The sequence below is a fragment of the Nesoenas mayeri genome, assembly GCF_963082525.1.
Source record: "Nesoenas mayeri genome assembly, chromosome: 16".
Taxonomy (NCBI): domain Eukaryota; kingdom Metazoa; phylum Chordata; class Aves; order Columbiformes; family Columbidae; genus Nesoenas; species Nesoenas mayeri.
The window spans coordinates 14940301-14961635 of record NC_137562.1 but is presented as its reverse complement, the minus strand read 5'-3'; the positions used below and the strand labels follow the sequence as shown (position 1 = coordinate 14961635).

At 47.9% G+C, this 21335-nt stretch overlaps 1 protein-coding gene across 1 annotated transcript in view; it reads right to left on the bottom strand.

Annotated features, from left to right (window-relative positions):
* TOX2 (TOX high mobility group box family member 2) overlaps positions 1 to 21335 on the bottom strand; it is a gene marked incomplete at its 5' end in the record, with an annotated part of 133122 nt that overhangs the window by 73982 nt on the left and 37805 nt on the right. The window contains one exon of the mRNA XM_080354566.1: positions 2605 to 2670. Within this exon, the coding sequence (XP_080210692.1) occupies positions 2605 to 2670 (66 nt within the window). The remainder of the gene's footprint in view (positions 1 to 2604; positions 2671 to 21335) is intronic.

Sequence of the window (21335 nt, the reverse complement as noted above, 5' to 3'; positions counted from 1 at the left end):
ACTGGGTAAAATAAGCAAGCGTGACCTAAACCAGGCAATGTGAAGCTGAGATTTCCCATCGTTAATGCTGGATGTCCCAGCCCCTGCGCCTGAGCTGCACTCAATGTGAAGCTGCCGAGAGCTGCAAATGCCCAACGGTGCCCAGAGCAACCAGGTTTAGACAAAAATGAGGGAAAAGAATCCCCCCCACCACGCCCACCTATTACAGTGCAATGGCTTCAGTAACTGGTGCGTACGATTTGCCTTTGTCCCCAGGGATCTCAAGGGCAATATCGCACACGTGCTGCATGGACGTTGCAGGGCTGGTGATTTAGCAGCCTCTCAAGTGGGATTGTGAAACGGTGCTCCTGCTGTTTAACGTACTCCTTGAGCTTACAACAGGTTTAGCAAACAATAAAAAACATCTGGAAACCCCATTTAAATAGAAGAGTTGTGTTGCAAGTTATAAAGTCATGACCACTGCTATAAAGCACTCTCTGGTAAACAAGTGCTGATGTGCAGGTAAATAAAGGGAGATGACGAACTAATGAGGGTGAAGGAGGAAGGCTGCTCCTCCTCTTCCTCAGTCAAAGCTCACGCTGGGTTTGAACCACCACTGACACCTTTGCAGGGCATTAACTGGGATCCTCATCCCGCTTCCCTGCTCCCCTCCTTCCACACTGGGAAAGGTTTTGGGGGTCACTGCAGCACCTCATGGAGGCACCCACCGTGGCAGAGCCCTGGGTGCCACACTGTGCCCCTGTACCCCCCCTCGGTCCCACTCCCAGCTCCTCTCTGACCATCCCAAACAAAGCAGCACAAGGTGGGGAACTGGAGACACAAGACAAGACAAACTTCTGTTATCCATGTTGGTCTCCACTCCCCAGACTATGGGAGACAAAGCAGCAGCACCGTCTTGTGCACAAGCCCAGCCCTGTAATAGGGGGCACCTGCCCCTCCTCTACCCTCTGCCAAGAGAGAGCTGCTTCCCCCTTCTCCTCCTTAACTGCTATTTCAAAATAGGAAATAAAGTTCGCCAAGTTAAATGGAGAGTAAACTACTATTTCCCAGGTTACAGGGATCTAGGCTGGTTTGGTTTATCCTCCCTCCCATGTCCAAAAGCTACATGAGCCCTGCACCACCACAGCCTGTGTTTTCATTTGGAAGCCAGCCCTCCTCCTCATGATCAACCACGCATTGCTGACTACGTGTTTGCTTCTGCTGAATCACTCAATAGCAGAGTTTGCAGTCCCTTCCCACCCTCTGGAAACCCTTTTCACGCCAGGACAGCCCTCTCCTGCACCACTGCGGCCTCGGAAGCGAGCAGGAACAACTCTCCCCCGCACTCTAAGACCAACAAGTTTTCACTCTGCTTTCAGTTTAACATGCATGTATTTTAATCGCCACTGGTATCCAAGTGAGATACACCATGGATGACTCACTAGTGATGCAGTAGTAAGTACCAAACCCCGGCAGCAGGAGAACACTGCGGGCTCACCCCAGGTCCGGGGCGATAGGAATCCAGCAGCATCTTGAGCTGTATGGAAATCGTCACACGGCTGCCTTGTGTGATTTGCGATGCTTTGCCTTCCCGCGACATAACCCTGCACAGCCCATGATGCATGTGGCTGTGGCCAACAAGGCCCCACAACAAAATGGCCCAGCACAGCCCAAAAACGAGACGCTGAAAAACATTAGCAATGAAGTTGCACTTTCCCTCAGGAGGCAGCTGGATGTGAGGAGATGCTTTGTCCCAAGGGTGCAGCATCAGGCACCCCAAAGATGCTCGGAGTCCTCAGAACTCTCCCACCATGCCAGGCCACAGATGGGACAACCTCTCATCTCCTGGTCAGGAGGACAGGTAAGCACAGGCTGAAGTTCTAAGACCTAAGCATGGGCTTAACTTTATGTTTAGGGCTCCCCTGAATGGACGCGTCTGTACTATGTGTATCCAAACTCAGAGAGAGCCCTGAAGGCTCAGGCACCTGCAAGATGTGAGCACTTCTATTCTGGTCCTCCACGTGTGGGTTTATAGCTCCAAAACAGGAAACCTTTGATTCCCTTTTCTCCCCGAGCCAGTTAACTGTTCATCTATTTAGCTACCGGAAATACTCTACATGAGGGAAGGAGACACCTGAACTACAGACAATACTTGGAAACTTTACTGTGTCCAGAAACACCAACTGCACCTTCGAATGAAGGATGCGGAGGCAAAGCCACCCAGCCTTGTTGGAGAGCTGTGGCTGAACTGGGCTCTGGAAAATAAGCCTGACAAACCATATGGTTAACTCTTAGCTAAATCTGTTTCCTGATTCATCTCATCATATTGTGGAATAAATTGAGTACGGCTGGACACGATGATCCTGAGGGTCTCTTCTAACCAAATGGATTCTATGACATGCAGCAGCACTGGCACACAAGCGCATCCCTCTCCCCGGACCCAGAGCATCCGCCGCTGCTCCTCGGCAGCAACCGGGTTTGCAGCCACATGTGACCTTATCCATGGATCGCCCTGATGTTCCAGGGGTGCAGATTCACAGAGTTCCCAGCATTTGTACTTTGGTTTAGCTTAAGTCCCTTAGAAAGATCTCACCACGCAGCCCACCCAAGAAAATCATCTCTTACCTGATTTGCCGATAGAAACTCCTGGGCGTTGTCGTTCATTCCCATGTACATGTTCTCCCCATCAAACTAGAAAGACAAAAGAAGGGCAGAGTTAGTGAAATGCCACCTGCGCACCATGGTTACACGCATCCCAAATACTTTCTTGGCTCTTCACACCAATTCCCAGGAGAAAATCCTGAGCTGGTCCTTTAAAACTTTTGAGGATGTACAAGTGCACACACATCACTGTTATTGCAATGGGACGTGGTAACATAGCACATTTATGCTAATTTTTCAGTCAAATAATGAATTAATCACTTCAATTCAAACAAATCAACCAAACCTATGCAAAACCACAGATGCATCTAGCAGCAAAAATCACCCAAATGAAGTTCCTGCTAAAATTCCCACTAGACCATCAATCGGCCTTAAAAAGCCAACTTTGAGTGATGGAAATTTCCGAGACAGGCAGGTCCTATTCTCTTCCAGACACCTACATACTCCATAACCACCAAAGCAAACCCACAGCAGCGAGGCAGAAAGCCACTGTGGATCATGCACGAGGGGGTCTCTGTGCAGCGCCCCATTCCCCATCCCAACAGCTCGCTGTTCTTTGCAAGCTCTGGCTGCAAGAAGGGACATTTCCCCATCTCCTCTCCCCCTGCCTGCCCTGCCGGGGCTCTGCAAACACCCCTTCAACCTGTTCTGAACCACTAAGCCACTTATTAGGCTACAAACCCTCCCAGGAAAACTGCAAAACTCTTCTCATTAATTAGCTACAGCGGGAGCTTTTCACTTGCTCCGATTCTGAATGAAGGAAAAAAGCCCTCCAGGATTGTCTCCGGCTCAAAGTATGGCTGGGGCAGTTCTCGAGGCTAAGTTCACAAATTAATTACGGCAATAAAAAGGGTTACACCATAAAACACTCCCCAGACAAGGGCGAAAGTACCAGCTGGGAATGACACCATACACTTAACAAGGGGAAGAGCCAGATGATGAATTGAAGATTCTTCACCCCTTGCGTGTTATCTTGCTCTCTAATATGAAGCTGATACTAGTTAACAGAAAGGGGTCATATTAAGACTAATAAAAGAGAAACCTAAATAAAGCCAGGTGAAGATTTTCAGTGTAGACTATTAATTACACTTCCATTTCTCAGAGTGCCACAGGATTAGCTATTAAAGTCGGTGAGTTAGTAAAGCCAAGCGGGGGTAACCCAGCCCTGCTCGGCGTCAGAGTGCACAGACACTCTAATTGCCAAACCATCCTCTGGGATAGCTGAGGAAACCAATTAAAAACAGAGCGGGCGTTGTGATGCTCATTAACTAATACCCACAGCAGGGCGGGGAAGGAGCCACGGGATGCAGCAGCACCAGCCGCACGGGTTTGCCGGGACAAGCAGCTCTCCCAGAGCCAGCCGGGTGTTATCTACTGACAACCGAACCTCCCTCCGCCTGTAAAACAGTCGCTACCATAGCCGGCTCCTGCCAACACTGTTCCTGCTGGAGCTGCTTCCAGGCGTGGAGGCTCGATCAGCTCTACGGTTCAAACACCCTCTGCCAACCCCGCGAAGGCTGAACTGGCCGCAGAGGTGGCGGTTTGGTGGCGATGCCGAGCCCTGCGGCAGCACGGACCAGGCGCTGCAGGGGAGGCGTAGGCAGCAGCGCGGGTTTGGAGAATGAATCGTCATGGAACAAGCAAAATGAAGGTGCCACGGTCCCCCTCCTGATGCTCAAAAGCTAATTGCATCTGGGGACTGCACACTGGTGAGCTGCACGAGGGCTTTCCAGTAAGCAGCCCTGAAGAGAGATAATATACTCCAGCGTGGAGATAGTTCTCTCCATCCCCAGAACCAGTCAGGAATTTGGACTGCAGAAATATCTACTTCAACATCACAAGGAGGTTTTTTCCCAAGTAAGAGCTTTACCACTCGGAGAGATTTGAATACACAGACGATGCACATCCATCCATCCATCCATTCATCCATCCATCCATCCATCCATCCATCCCCCTTCCAAACACACACCTCGCTTTTGTCCTCCTCCAGTGCAATATATTGCAGATCTAGGTTAAAACAAACAGCTCTTCTCCAGGAAACAAAACTCACCTGGAAATCTACATTAAGAAACAAAACAAACCCAAAAGCAAAACAAAGCAACAAAACCAACAAAATCTATCTTTTCACTGGGGAGGTTCAGGGCAGGACAAGCGCTCTGCTTTATCTGTATCATTCGATTTGTCAGAATACTTTTTTATAGCTTTCTAGTGTTGCCCTACCTCCGCTCCACACTTCCCTCTGCCCCCAATGCCTTCATAATAACCATAATGAATCCTGCCTTCAAAATCACTATGCCTCTGATTGCCAGCCTGAGCAACCAGCCTGAAAATCAAGACTCAAAATGCAATGGGAACTTTGGAACTTCCCCAGTGCTGATTGGATTTTTCCCCCTCTCCTCCGGGCTATGAGGGTGAAAACAAATTTATTAGAATTTCTCCCATCAGGATACTTTTTCAATTAGACATTTGCCACTTATACACCAGCCAGGTAGAGCAAATAAGTAATGTGCTCTCCCTCTTCTCATTATTGTTTCACTACAGAATGCACTTCAAAACAATCAGCCCCATCATTGCAGGTAGATTTACGGCAGAAACAGACATTTTAATATTTCCACTTGGTTACAAACGCTTCCTTCCCTTTCGCTTCGGTCTCACCCCTGTGCGTGTGGAGCCTCCCAAGCAGCTCCAGACCTGGGTGCATCCATTCATCACCCCCTGCGCCCCCCAAAATCGATCAAACCTGTATTGAATGATACGTACATGCGGAGTGTCAGGTATCATTATCAAGTCCTAATTGGAAAGGAAAACACACTCTAGTACAGTCGTCTTAATCACCCTTTTCCTCTTTTGTAATTATTTAATTGTTGTTATTCTTTGGCTAATAGAAACGGGCTATTAAACAAATCAGTGGCTGTGGCTAATTCTCCCGCTCTCCTGCATTACATGAGGATGAAGCGGAGCTGAGCTGGGCTCACTCTGCTCCGCATCCAAGACATGCTGGTCACTTGGAAACCCGGGAAATGCAAACCCTGCGCGGCCAAGCTGGGAAACTAGGAGACGCAGGAAGATGTGAATAATTGCTTTTCCTTCATCTGAGATTGGACCCATTTTTATTTAACTTTCACTGACTTAATATTAGCATTGGAACAGGCTGCCATGGGTAGTGGTGGAATCGCCATCCCTGGAAGGGTTTAAAAGACACAGAGACGAGGTTCTTAGGGACATGGGTTAACGCTAGGTTTGGATTATGGTTGGACTTGATGACCTTAAGAATCACTTCCAACCAGAACAATTCTATGATTCTATGGTGGTTGCCCACTAGAATCAAGGGCTTCAAAAAGGACCCATAAAAGCCCCGCTTTGCCCAATCCCAGGTCAAACTTGTCTCACACAACACGCTCAGGACAGAAACAACGACTCACACAACTTACAAAAAACCAAGCAACACCCCCAGAGGACTAATGGCCCAAATTCCTAGCAGCTCTGGAACCAAGTGCATGCTGCTGAATGGATGCCAGCGAGCTGCCCTCGCCTGCAGGAGACACGAGGTCCAAGGAAGGGGAACACAGGAGGTGGTTTTGGCTTTGGATAAGCAGACAGACGCCGTCAGTCCTGTTAAACAAGGAGTCCCAAGGAACTCGTGGTGACGGACGCAGAGCTGCGCCGCCACTGCAGCAATTCTCTGTGGGACACACTATTTTGGGTCCGAGCAAGAGATACAAGGACAGTTCTCTTCTGTGACAAAACACCCTCTGAAACATAGTTTTTAATGGAGAATTTACTTAAAAATACATGTTTTTTTCCTATGTTTTCCCCAGGGCAGCTGTAGCTGTCAGCGCAGCGCCGGGGGCAGAGTACTGCCCTGCACACACCAGCCCGCGCGGGGAGCTGAGCGCAAGCGTTATTCAGATGATGTTCTATGAAGCACTTTTCCTATTTTGATTGCTTTCCTAGACTGACTTGGGTTTGTTATTTTTTGCGATACGACGGTATTTTCAAACCTGTAAACGTGCCCAGAGGTCATGCGGGTCCCATGTTAATAAGATGAAAATGAGGAAGAAAAACAAATGCATGCGGCAAGCTGGGACAGACCCCAGAGCAAAGCAGCTGTGTGATCTGCGCCTCTGTGCAAACACCGAGAATCAGTGTTTGTTCACTGGGAAGGGCCCAGTGGAAAGAAACACAACCTCCTGCCAAGATTCAGAGGTGTTACTTTCTCATGGATGGCACTGCCAGCTTGTACAATCTTATTACAAATCTCATCACATCCTTTTATTTCCTGATAGTCATGAGCTGAGCTGAAAACCTCAACTTTGTAAGAAATACGGTGGCAGAGCCCGTGCCAAGAATGGCTTCAATGGCACCGGCAAGACCTCGAAAATCGTTCAAACTTCTTATTTAAATGTAAGTGTGGTGGGGTTTGGATTATTATTTTTTATTGTTATTTTATTTTGAGGAGTCTTACCTGAATTTTAACACTAATTGTTGCCAATACTGGACCAGAGCATCTTAACTATTATACAAGTGCACTGAGGATCTGGAGCTTTTAAAAAGTAGCATGTTAATGCAAATCCAGCAGTAACTAAAAGCCATCATCATCAAAGGGCTAAGAATGAATTGGAGGCTTCCAGCGATTCCCACTGCTCCAAGCTACACGCACTTGCCTCTCAGTTTTGCCTCCTTGTGTCAGGACACAGGAGATGGGCAGCAGGTCCCCTCTCATGACAACCTCATTTCCAAACTGGCTGCACTGGAGATAACGCCTTTCACAGGAGATGCTTGGGATGTAACTGGTTTTGGTGCCCAGCAAGCTAAACCTCAGCCACCACCCGCATCAAGACAGAGTGACCCACTATAATGTCATGCAACAAACGTCTAAGATTTTAGTGAATCAAAGTTAAGATTTAAGAAAATTTGCATAGCACAGTTAATGTCATATTTAATACTCCCCATTAAAAATATTATTGAAGCCCATGTGTTGCTGGAGATTATATTTAGAATGAATCATAGAACAAATCATAGAATAGTTTGGGTTCCCAGCTCCCCCAGTGCCCCCCCTGCCATGAGCAGGGACATCTGCACCAGCTCAGGGTGCTCAGAGCCCCGTCCAGCCTGGCCTGGGATGTCTCCAGGGATGGTTCAGCCACCACCTCTCTGGCCAACCTGGGCCAGGCTCTCACCACCCTCAGGGACAACAATTTCTTCCTCATGTCCAACCTGACATGCACATTTCGATGCGTCCAACAACACTCTACCCACCATGAGGAATATAAATCTTCTTTAGAAAGTTTTACAGAAATAGTTTTTTTCCCAATTAATTTTTATCAGACAAGCTTTATTTGAGTGGCATAACCACGTTGTGCTGTAAGTGCATTTTGGCCACGCTGCTTCCAGCCCTGCATCCCCCTGATGCTGCTCCTGCTCACCAGGCTCAGCCCTATGGGCACTGACACCAAACCCAAGGACCCTGATGCTGTTAAGGATCGTTTTTGCCAACACACATCTCTGCCGTGTCCCTAGGATGGGAAATATTCACTGCAGCCCTGTCCCTGTCAGCGCTGCTGCCCGCAGAGCTGCCGCTGTGATTTCCTGCAGGAGTAATTTAGCATCAGGCATCTTTGGGGAATACATCACCGAGGTCCGCTTAATCTCTTTAACTGCAGTTTCCCCATTAAGGTCTTTACACAACCTCTGGCCCAAAGTGATCTAGTTAGCATTATTTATTTGCCCGCTGAAATGCTTGGGTAGCCCCTCAGTTGATCCTGTCAAAGGGGGTCATGAGCTCAGCAATAGATTTATGACCCTCCCCAGGACCCTCCTGGGAAAAAGCTCCATCCCGGCCACCCAGGCTGGCCACGTGCTGCAATTTGCTTCAGGACAAATGTCATTAAAAGGGAGCAAACCACCACGGCAGGTGTCAGTGCAGAACATCCTGCAGGGGCTGCACATCTGAGCATCTGCACGAGTCCCCTGGGCTGTCCGGGGCCAGGTTTTCTGCATGCCGTCAATATTCTCATATGTTATCCAAGGGTAAAATCAGATTGATACAGATTAAGTCCTAAGGCTTAAAAACCATATAGTAAGAGTTGGTTTGGTTGGTTTATTTGTTTTAAGAGCAATTCACAAATAGGATGAAAGCCTAATAACAGTTATCTCTCAAACACAGCAGAAGCAGGAAACCTGCTGCACAGCTGGTGGTGCGAGGGCTCCTGAGGTACAACAGGGGCTGGAAAGAATCTAAAGCCAGGTGGGAAAGACAGGAATTACCTGTGCTGAAGGAGTTTTCAGTGGTTCCCAAACCAGAGCATCTTCCTTGGAAAGATCCATCTGAGCAGCTCTTGCACTGGGTTAACAAGTAGGTGGAAAGGGTGAAATGATCTCCCTGGCTGGACTTTTCACAAGGTTCCTCAACAAAAAGCCCTTAAAAACCAAACCAAACTTGTCGTGGGGCAAAGGGAAGGTCCTCTTGCTCAGAGACAGTGAAAAGATACTCATCAGGTTTTAGCAAGAAGAGGGTCATGGTCCACAATTCATCTGCACTGAAATCTATCCCGTTCATGATAGAAGTGATCTAGAAGGATTCAGGTTTATTAATGAGACCAAACTTATTCAGGCTAGCCTAAACTAAAAGTGACTTTGAATGGTTTTGCATTAAGACTCTCACAGTACTAAGTGGCAGTGAGGAAATGGAAGATTAAATTTAATGTCAATAAATGCAAATTAATGCACTGGAGAAAAGCAATCCTAACAATGCAGACACGACAATGGGCCTTAAAATAGCTGTTACTGTCCAGGAGGGAAAACATGTATTCCTTCTGGAGAGTTCACTTCCAACTTTTGCTCAGTCCTCAGCAGCTGCCAAAAACGCCATTCAAGTTTCAGAAGCAATTAAGAACAGAGAATAATAAGCCAAACATTATTTTGCTATGTGTACAGTTAGGAGAAGGAGAAAGGGCAATAGCAGGGAGGACTCAAGGTGTGGAATGGTGTACATGGATGAGGAAAAGAGATGATGTAAAGGGACTTGCCAGGGATGTACATGAAGTCACGAGATGGGAACAGTTCTTCTCTGGTTCTTATAGCCCAAAATGAAGGAGGCAGGTACTGACATAATGAGCTATTGGAATTAAACACTTCCCAGAGAAGTTCTTCATACAGGACTCAACAGCGCAACCTCTTGCTGCAGGATGCTGTGGCCTAGAAGGGTCCGGAATAGCAACCAGAGAAATTAGAGGGGAATGGTAAATCCAAACTGTTGAGCTCATGGTGACCCTGACCTGTGGGCTGCTGGAAGCCCCGTGGGCAGATGTAATCTCATTAGATATTAGGAAAAACTCTTTCACCGTGTGGGCTGTCAAATATTAGACCAAGAAGTTGTGGGATTTCCATCCCGGGAGATACAGCTGAGATGTACCAGGTGCTGCACAACCCCACCTGGCTGGCCTTGGCTTTGCTTGGGAATTTGGGACACGCAGAGGTCGCTCCCCACCAGAAGAATTTGGCACGTGGGTGTTTCTGCAATATGTGATCATGCGACGCTCACCCGGCGGCCGCAGGGACCTCCACCCCAAGAGCCTCTCCAGAGTCCCCTTTTACTCTCCTGCACTTGAGGCTAGAGAGATCCCAAATGCCACCACTATTCAAGTGCCAGCATTCATTTATCCAAGAGACTGGCCGGTTTTCTGTGAATGCCACGCACAAAATCATTGTTATTACATTATTTGGGGGGAACAAGGACTTAAACTCATTTACCTGGACCTTTCAGAGCCTGCAAAGGAGTTCAAGCTCTTCACAGACACACACACAGAAAAATCTGTCTACTGAAAGCTACAGGGAGAAGCAGAATTTAGTCCTAAGACTGACATGGAAAGAGATTAATTTTTTTTCCCATTTCGTATTCTAATTGCAATTCTTCTCCCCTACTATTTTCTGTTCTCATTACAGTCTTAAAATTGCTCTGCAAATTCCGCACCTTATTCTGCTCGTCCTACCATCTTTGTCATGGAAATGAGAAACAGAATGTATAAGCATGAAAATATTGCCGAGATCAAAATTCTGCTTAACCCTTTCACGTGCGGCTCCGACAAGAAGCCAAAGCAGGACAGACCAGCTAATCCTCCATCCAGCCTCCTCTCCTCCTCCCAGCCGCAGCGAGGGAGGAGAACGATGCTCAGGGACACACGCTATTAATTTAAAGGCCAAAGGTGCTCACACCTCCGCTGTGCAGGCAGGAGGGTGGGGGGGATTTTTTTCAACTTAGCAGGTTTTGCCGCTGAGGGCAGATCTTGATCTAATGCAGTTTGATCATGTTTAAATGATTGTGTTTAGTTTTCAGCTTCCAGCTGGCTGGGAGAGGTGTCGCACGGTGCTTCGAGCAGGGGGTGCTCGGGAGCTCTCCATCCTCCTCCTCCGGAGCACAAGTGTGATGGAGCGGCTGAGGGACCTGGGGGTTCAGCTGGAGAACAGGAGCTGAGGGGAGACCTTCTGATCTCTGAACTGCCTGAAAGGAGCTTGGAGCCAGGGGGGTCGGGCTCTGCTCCCCAGGAACAAGCGCCAGGAGCAGAGGAAATGGCCTCAAGTTGCCCAGGGGAGGTTGAGGTTGGATGTGGGGAACAATTTCTTCCCTAAAGGGCTGTGGGGCATTGGAACAGGCTGCCCAGGGCAGTGCTGGAGTCACCAGCCCTGGAGGGGCTGAAAAGGCATTTAGACGAGGTTCTCGGGGACATGGGGTAGTGCCAGAGTTAGGTTTGGTTATGGTTGGACTCGATGATCCTGAGGGTCTCTTCTAACCAAAATGATTCTATGATTCTCTCCCACCATCAGATTCTCTCCTCATCAGTTGCAGCTTTGGCCAGACCAACCCTTCCTTGATTTCTCTCTAAGTTTGGGCATAAATAAGGAAAAGCAGCTGCCTGGGAGGCGAGGAGCAGCTCCTGACACCCGCCCTCCCAGCACAGCCCTGCTTCCACCCAGCACCTCTCCAGCCCATCGCTGGCCATGCTCAGCGCCGTTCATTTTGCAAGATACGATCGCACCGACGTAGCTGCGAGTTTCGGGCATGTACGTCACTTCCTTTCTGAAGCCAAACAACAAGCACATCCTGCATTGTTTATCACGCTTACGCAGGTGTTCAAGGAGTTTATCTGCAAAAATCCCCAAAACGGGCCCTTGTTGAGCTGCTTCTTCTCCCATCAGCAGCTGAATAACGCGGAGAGCTGCAGGCAGCAGCCTGTGCTGGAAATGCTGCTGCCCTGCACGGTGCTGGGAGGGAGGCAGGTAAACGAATGCAGCACATTGCCTGGCACCGGGCTGGTGTGTACACAGCCTGAAACAAATACAGTGAGTGATAATGAGACTTAACTGCACCGCCTGCTTCACCGGTAACACTTGTAATTCACAGGAAACTAAAGAGAGGCAGAAAACGCACAAAGATCTAAAAGGCTCTGTGTAAGGAACCGTGCCAGCGTCAAAGGCACCTACAAACATTGCTTTTTGCAAGATAAAACCTCAGGGTTGAGATAAAAATAGAGCTTATACTTGCCTGTCTCAGAATGCTGATTTCGATACAAGGACATCAGCCCTGGCTGCAACCAGAGGTATCGCTGCAGAGGGGCCAACGTGGCCACCGGCACCGAATATCTGAGGAGGCGAGGGAGCCGTGGGGAAGAAAGGAACCTTAAGCCAGGAAGTTTTCCCATCCTACAGTCTTGAGGCGGGTTTGTCCCTCTGGCCCAGGGAGCGAGCAGGGACCCGCGAGGGCGGCGATGTCTGCACGCAGACCCCAGCCCAGGGCTGCAGGCGATCGCATGGATGGAATAAAAGCCATTCAGTGTTGAGGAATAATTTTGGAATCTCTATTTACCTTTTCTCAGCTGCAGAGTAAATAAATAAGTACACGCGTGCATGATGCAGAGAGGAAGAGAGCTGCCAAGAGCCTTGCAAAGTTGCTTAAAGGTATTAACTTTTTAAGAGCATGTATTCATGCTTCTGATCCCGATGGCTCGTTGACAGCTGTGCAAGTGAGCAGCCTGGCTCCCAACTATCTCCCAGCTCACCCCAATAATTCACAAAAATCACAGCTGTTACTCAATTGCCATTCAAGAAGAACAATTGTAACTTGAATTCTCTCTACAGCCACTGTTCTTCAGCAAAGGGAGTCTGAGACAGCCCAGAGCACACGCTATTCACCTGCAAGCGCTTGCAGGAACTTTGCTAAACGCTTCCACCATCTGGAGCTTTGCCCCACTCACAAAAGGAAAAAGCACATCTCTGCCCCCCAGAGTTCAAGACCATGTTTGTTTGTTTTCTTCCGTTGCAAAGCACAAAACATTTTCAGGACAACTTGGGTAAGAATGGGGAGTGTTATGCAAAACCAGCCAGTCAAGAGGGAGGGAAAACAAATCAGAGCGTTTCCATGCTAGTCATTTAGAGAAGAGTTTCCAACACACAAGTATTTGGCATAGGTGAAAACCTGCCTCCTGTGGTTCTGCACTCAACTACATATGCAAATAACTCTCGCAGTGGTGCATAGTATGACTTGCAAAAAAAACCCAGGTTGACAAAGTACAATTGCACAATTTTCCCTCGGACATTTGGACATGTTTACTATTAAAACAAACAAACAAACCACTAATGAGAAGTGAGATCGCCTTTAAAGACAAAACAAACAAACACAAACAAAATGAAACAAACAAAAAGCCCCAAATCTCACCTCAAGGATGATAGGAAGGTCATTTCAGAACTTACACCCAGCAGTCCGGGAGTATCTTCACTGCCCAGCTCTCCAACAGCAGCACAGCTCTCTGTATTTTTCCCTCTCTTATTTGGCCCTGTCTTATTTAAATCATAGACTTCACGTGCCCCTTCTATAAGTGTGTGTACATCATCTAACCAGACGCTAATCCCAGTGAGAGTGGGGAAGGTCCAATGTAAACAAATCCTAAAGAAGAATCAATGCAGCACGCAGCTTCCCCTATCAGAGAACCAGCTTTGACCCTACCAGCATCACAACCCTGTTATTCTTTATAAAGCCTTACAATCAAACTGACGAGGACACTCACTGCCTCGATGTGTATTTTGACACTTACAGGACAACGGTGAGCTCACTCTGGTTCATCCCAACCCCCCAGGCCAAGACTATCTGAGGGCAGAGGGAGTTTACCCAAACTCCTCACATAGAATCATAGAATCATTTTAGTTGGAAGAGACCCGTAAGATCATGGAGTCCAACCATTAACCTAACTCCAGCACTAACCCATGTCCCTAAGAACCTCGTCTACTTGTTTGTCCAACCCCTCCAGGGATGGTGACTCCACCACTGCCCTGGGCAGCCTGTTCCAATGCCCCACAGCCCTTTCCACGCAGAAATGTTTCCTAATATCCAATCTAAACCTGCCCGCATGCAACTTGAGGCCATTTCTTCTCATCCTATCGCTTGCTACTTGGGAGAAGAGACCAACCCCCTCCAGGCTCCAACCTCCTTTCAGGTAGCTGTAGAGTCAGAAGGTCTCCCCTTGACCTCCTCCAGGTCTCTCCCACGCCAGATTTCAGATCCCCACTCTGCCAGAAACAGCATCGTCTCCAGCACCCGGGCTCCTTTTGACTATACAGGTGATGCCACTTTCTAACAAAAACTGTAATTATCATCTCAAACTAAGAGTGACGAGCCCCCCAAGCCATGCGAGCAGCCTGCGCTGCACCCAGGGGACCACGCTGTCACCCACAGCCCCATCTACCACCCCATCCCTTCCAGTGCGGGAAACAAAGGAGTAACACAGGACTGCCATAGAATCACAGAAATGTTTTGGTTGGAAAAGACCATGAAGTCCAACAGTTAACACAGCACAACTAAGTCCACCCCTAAACTATGTCCATAAGAACCTCATCTATGCATTACCAAAGGATTTGCCATTGAGGCGTCTTTGTGGGGCCAAGCAGAAATCAGAGGCTGCAAGCTGAGCAAACCATACGGGGAAAATACCCCCAAAGCCTTCAAATCCTGACCTCTACAGAAATGAAAAAGCAATTTCACTGGAAGTTTGGTGCAGGAGCAGCTGAAATACACCCCCAGGCAGTGGGGGGCTGGTGGGGGGGAGCAGCAAAGTCAGTGTCTGGAGCCAAAATCCACCACTGAAAGGTCGCAGGGGGACAGCCCAGAGGTTTGCAGATGTTGCACGCACGAAGCTGCGAGCGCGGCCGTGGTGTTGTGACCTCGCACACCGGAGACCCGAGACGTGCAGTCCCAGGGTCTGACATGCTGAGGATCAGCAATATTTCACACGGGCAATAAAATCACATGGGAAAAGCATCTCCCCGGGCAGCACGACCACATCCTCGTACCTCCCGCGGCATGAAGTGCTGAGTTAGGTTTGTTAAGCAAAGCCGTTGGGCTGCGTTTCCAGGGGTTGTGCACGTAACACCCCATCACCGCATCATACTGGCCTTGATGCCCTAACGGGTCCACGCATTGTGCCCAAAGTTGGTACCACCTCATTGTCAACCTCAACTTCTGATTACTAAGAATGACCCAAAAAACCATCCACTTCTACTTCTTCCAGCTCTTTATTTCTTTAATTTTTTGAGACCTCTGTTCATCTTATTCATCTTTCCAGCAAATTTTACTACTGCATAACGTTTTTCATGGGGAAAAGCCAGTTTTGCTCACTGCAGCCAAGCCAGTCTCAAGTTTACTTCTTAAAATATACACTTTAGCGTTGAAAATTCTCAACGTCTTAAGAAGACTGTTGAAAACTCATTAACATTAATGAAAATAATCAAAAAGAGGCACCTCTGATTATTGTTATGCCCCTGCCTCACTGTAAATAATTGAATAGAGATATTATTATTACTATTATTAACCATAACAAGTTTAAAGCATGTTGATGGGAAACAGAAAAAGCAGTTTTGCCCGACTAATTAATGACTTAAATAAAAATAAACAAAGGGAGTCTTCTTGATTTTAGCAAAGTTCTGCCTCTTTCTAAGCAGTTAAAAGCAAGACTGACAGCTTTATAGATAGGGAAATGGGCAGATAAGATAAACACGCACAATACAAACTTGTCCAAAGCTTTTACAGTCTTTCTCTGCACCACTTCCAGCTCATTAAATTACAGTATTACTATAGATTTGCAGCAAAATTATCTTTTATCTCGGCTTCTTTTAAAGCTATTTGGCATTTGCTAGTATTTTCTATTATAAATCTAATTGCAGATTCCAAACAGACAAGGGCTCATTAAGCCTTAATTATGCACATGTTGTTTTCAACAAACATTTTCATTTGGACTGCTGTGCGCTGTAATTGTTCAGAAGGCACCGCAGCCTCCGATTACCCACTTTCCTGGGATGGCAAAAGCTACTTTCAAGTAGGTCAGGGCTTGGTTGAACATACGATTTGCAGCTTGTGGAGCTTGGGTTGTGTTGCTCCGGGGGAAGCATCGTTCGGGTAGCACTGCAGGAGGGCAGGGAGCCAGCAAAGCAGCTGGGATCACCCTGTGCTGGTACGTGCTTGTGCTCAGCCCCACTTGTGGGGTTCACCATGCCCGGTTTGGGCAGGGGAGCGGGGGGACCCCAGGGAAGCAAAGTCAATGGTACCATGTGCAAACAGCACGTAGAGATGCCATGGGCATTCATAGAATCATTTTGGTTCAAGAGACCCTCAAGATTGATTCTAAGCGTTAACCCAACACCGGCACTAACCCATGTCCCTAAGAACCTCATCTCCGCGTCTTTTCAACCCCTCCAGGGATGGTGGCTCCACCACTGTCACCCTCAAAGGAAAGAAGTTTCTCCTCATATTCACATGGAACCTCCCGTGTTTCAGTCTGTGCCCACTGTCCCTCACCGGGACTCCTGCTCAGGTGCCTCCAGGGATGCTGCCGTCTCAGCTCAGTATCTCCGCGTGTTCTGCACAACTGCTGGTCTCCAGCCCAACACCAACCCTGGGTCCTCCTCCAGACACGTCACGCAGCATCTCCACAAGCACCACGAGACAAAAACCTTTCAGTCCATCCCAAACTCTACAGGGCTGGGAGGCAGCCCTTTCCACTTCTTGTTTGAGCCACGGTTAGGTTTGCGTTCTGAAATAAGAAGCAACCCACACAAATGGCCACACTTTGATTAGAAGTTCAGGCTTCCTTCTCACAGCACGAAAGCCGCATCTGCTCAGGGTGCAGCAGCATTAATGGAGCTGGTGTAAGCTTTGGTAACATCAAGGTACTGCATCCTCCCAACCTTGGTTCTTCCAGCATCACCCAACCCTGTGGCTCCGGGCTGTGGTACCCAGGTCAGCAGAGAGCAGCTCTGCCCCATCCCATCTCCCTGGTGAAGAGTCATTGCCTGCAAACCTCACCAGCCTCCCCTGAGCCTCTTCAGGGGAGAAAAAGCTCCTTTTAATAAATAATTTCCTGTGTAATTAAGGGTTAGAGCTCCACAGGCAGGCTGGAGGTGCTGGTTGCTGCTGAACACAGGAGTTTGGCAGGTTTTAGCACTGCTGGAAGCAGCAAAGTGAGTGTTAATACAATTGGTGTTGCAACGTCTAGTCTAAAATCCTGCCTGTCTTAGGACATGAGAGGTATCCAGAAAAGGCACAGTTACATTAAGAATTACTATCCCCCTTCTTCACATTCCTTTCTCTCTTCTCAGTGTAGGAGATGACAAATTCTCTGCCATGTCCTGAAGACTCATGTTAGAAGCCAGAGAAGTCAGTGTCAGTGTGAAATCTTATGGCCTTGCCCTCGAAAAAGACAACTTTTCAAGCAATAATTTTGACCTAGAAAGGTTTTCCAGGTGTTTTTGACTTGGTGTGTATATGTCTGACCTACTAAATCTATCACAATAAAATTACAGGGTTCGTTTCAACCTGTCGGTGTCAGATCATTCATAAATTCAGATGCACTGTTTACAAAACTGCTATTCATATATTCACAAATAAGGTCTCGCTAGGCTCCTTCCGTCAGGGCAGAATTTGCCCTATTCAACATTAGCTCATGCTGACAAAGGGAAAATGTAAATGCTGCCTTGACAGGCTGAGTTCTCATCCTTACCCTCGAATCACACAGGATTTACGGCTGCGCTGCCCCTTCCACCGCCGTTAAAATTCCCCCAAATGGCTTTGCAGTGGGGTGGGAACCCCAAAGGCAATCACCTGCCTGCTCCGCTTGGCAGCGGCAGCTCCCGACACCAAAGGGTTTTCTTAAATCCACTTCGACCTTCATTAATTCTCACACGTCATCCAGGCAGTGCCTGTGAAAGGAACGACTGTGAGAGGTATTATGGACTATTGCTCTCCATGTTCGCATAGTTCTGGTCACTGGAGCAGCTGCCTGCACGGGCTTTATCCTCAGCCTCCCAGAGAGGAGCAAACCTCACCTGAAGAGCTAAAGTGACTCCAGGGCTGGGGCCTTGCAAACGCTCCTCCTTGTCATCGTGCGCTGCCCACCCGCACGCTCAAGGGATGCTGTGCACTAACCCTTCCAGATAAACATGCTTTCAGCCCTGGGATGGATCTGGCCATGAGCACACTTGCAACCAGCGCTTCAAACAGAGTCTGTAAGGCCAAGCACCATGACGAGCCCGAGGAGCTGGGTCCGTAGTCCCCCTGCACACCTCCCCAGCTGTCCACCCCACCTGCACCAGTTGGGCCAAGCAGCAGTTACTGCCCCATAACTGGTGTGTTCATGGCACTGCATCCTCCTGCATCACAGAAGGACTTTCCTAGGGACAAACCCTTCTGCAAAGAGCTCACGTTCTCCTTTTGGAGATCCATTTTGAACTGCTGGTCAAACTCAGGACAGCCAAGGTGGCCATGAGTGCTTGCAGAGGGCACCAACAACACCAGCTGCCTCTTCCCTGGTTGCAATTCTTTCCTGAGCCACAGGGTCAGGAGTGTATCTATCTCCAAAGGCACATCCAGCTCAGGAAGGCTGGACACACTGACCAAAGAGCCCAGAAAGCAGCAGAGTGTTGCCACAAAGCGTGGCCTTGGGCAAGACATTGCCCACCAGGTCAACGCTTGGGTAGAAAAAGCTGGTTCTCCTTCCTTGCTGTAGTGGTGTGGAAGGAGAGGGACCTCCTTATGCATGTCACCCCACGAGTGTGTAAATGTGGAGACAGGACCATGCCGATGGGTACGACCCGCGGAGCTGCACCTCGCCCTGCTGCTCCCCAAATCCTTGTGGTGCCCACCAAGGGCACATGAGGGATGGGCACCACCTCACAGGCCGGGCTGCTTGAAGCCTTGCAAGGGGTCTTGTGGTCCTTCTGCAGCAGAGAAGGATGCGCTGTTCAAACGGGCCATGACATTACACCTCCATACCCAGGGTTTTAATAAGATGATACTCAAGTTTGGCTTTGATGTCTCACAAGATCTTTTTGAACCACACATCACCGGACACCGGGAACCTCTACTCAGGTCCTCGTGGTGCCTAAATCAGACATCTAAAAAAAATATATAAAAAAATTAAAATAAATCACATTTCCCAGTAATCAAGATTATTCTCTCATGCTTTCTCCAAAAGCATTTTGTAGGGGAAAGCGATTTCCATTCAACACTCTGCATCCCATCTCTGAAGCCATGGCAAGATCTCAGGCCCTCCAGTGGTTACGTTTCATTTTTATTTCAGACGCACCTCCAAAGAAAGATTTTTTTTTCCCACTTTCACATTTTTCATAACTGTGAAGAGTAATAATCCTCCTTGTTCCACCCCCAGGAAGAAGCACGAATTATGCCAGTGCCACATGCTACGTGGTACGACAGCCGCAGACTCTGCTTTGGTTAAACTCCGTCACATCAATGAAGCTTTTCTTTATTTGTGCTTGTATTATAAAGATTTAAGCATCCTGGGGAGATGAAAACACTTAATTTTTTACTGCCTGGCCATAATCTCGTTTCCCTCGGTCGCCCTGCAGCCTGTCCCTCTGCAATCCTCTAACGCTACACGTGCAGCATCTTCTCCACATGCTAATTATCGGCTCCATTGTGCCAGATAATTCAGCCCCAGCAAGGCCACGGCGCGGTTCTGTATCGCCCGACTGCGTTTCGCTGTTGACTACAAAAACAGAAGGATTAATCACCTTCTCTAGCTGGTAAGTGGGACTGGACACTTGTGCGATCATTGAAAAGGAAAACGAGTTTGCTTCCTTTAAACAAAACATAATAAATCTCCCAAAGAGCAGAAAGCCCACAGTTTGTATTTCTTGAAAAATATTGTATTAATACATGAAGTGCAAATATATATATATAAATCTTCGCAAGTCATAGCAGAAACAACATGCAACATGGTCAGATTTGAAGGACACTGTGAGTGCTGATGCAGACAAGCCCCAACAAACACTTTATGTGCAAATTGCATTTACTTTTGCTGCCCGCTGGGGCCATAGTTTAGGTCTATGTGGAGATATTTACTGCCAGCAGCACAGAAATCATCGTTTTGCTCCATCCATCCATCCATCCATCCATCCATCCATCCATCCATCCATCCATCTCTTGGGTCTCAGAGGGGTCTCACCAACCTCTGCCTGCACCCAGCAGCCCCCTCACCAGCATCACACCGAGTGTATTTAATTAAATGAATTCAGCAATTAGGCTGAACAGGCTGCTCAGGCATGTCGACACTTTCCAAGGCTTCTTCTCGGAGCTTTCTACAAAGAGAGACCGAAAGCTTTGAACCTACCGCAATTTGAGGTTCAACCCGTTTCAATAAAGGTGCATTTTCTTTGCACCAACTTCCAGTGACATGGATGCTCTCGATTGAAATTTCATTTAAATACAGTTGTTCTGTGAGGAACTGACTTAAGCTTTAATTATTATAAGACCGATCTCAACTGCGTGAAGTAGTTCCCATACTGAGCTGCATTTCGGTTTAACCAAAGCAGGGTTTAGCTGTGGGTGATGCTGCATGCAGACCCAACGCTGCCAAGGGCCATGACAAGACCAAGTGTGCAACTTGTTTTTCAAGATGCAAATAATTAACACCACACTAACAGAAGTATTTAACCACCTCTCCTGTTGCTTAATATCTTTACTAATGACCTGGAAACTAGGCTGCATAGTGAAACAAAGTTTGCAGATGCAAGGAACATGATTTAGGTTAAAACCAATCGAGGAAGCCTTGGGAATTTCAGAGCCACCTCACCGAGGAAAAGGCAACAGCAGACCAGGAGAAATGCTACGCTGACAAATGCAGAACAGTCCATGCGGGGAGAAGCGGTATGAAATCCTTCTAGACTTGAGCAGGGTTTAAATTAACTGAACATTAAGCGGTAAGACCAACTATCACATCAACCGCCCCATGCAAACCTCTGCTGAAAGCACAGCAATAGCAAAATGATAGAGTGGAAAAATAACAGGTCAGAAAATAATAGAGAAAATACTATAATGTTGTTATCCAGGCTGTCAGCACACACTTGCTTCAGGTGCTGAATTCATCTCCGCTCACTCCCTTCTCAGAGAAGAGAGATGGGAAAAGAAGGGTGGAAAGGTGGGAAACCAAGGCCCTGGGGTACGGGAGGACATCTGAAACATGGAGCTGTTTCATGGAAGAAAAATGCAAAATGCTCTTGTTTTGCCAAAAAGGGAGGTAGAATAGACCTGATGACGACATACAGCATCATTAATTGTCGCAAATGGCTCAATGCAAGGATGCAAGTCTGATCCGGTGCTCCCCTGGGAAAGCACAGCGGCGGGCACTGGTGGGATA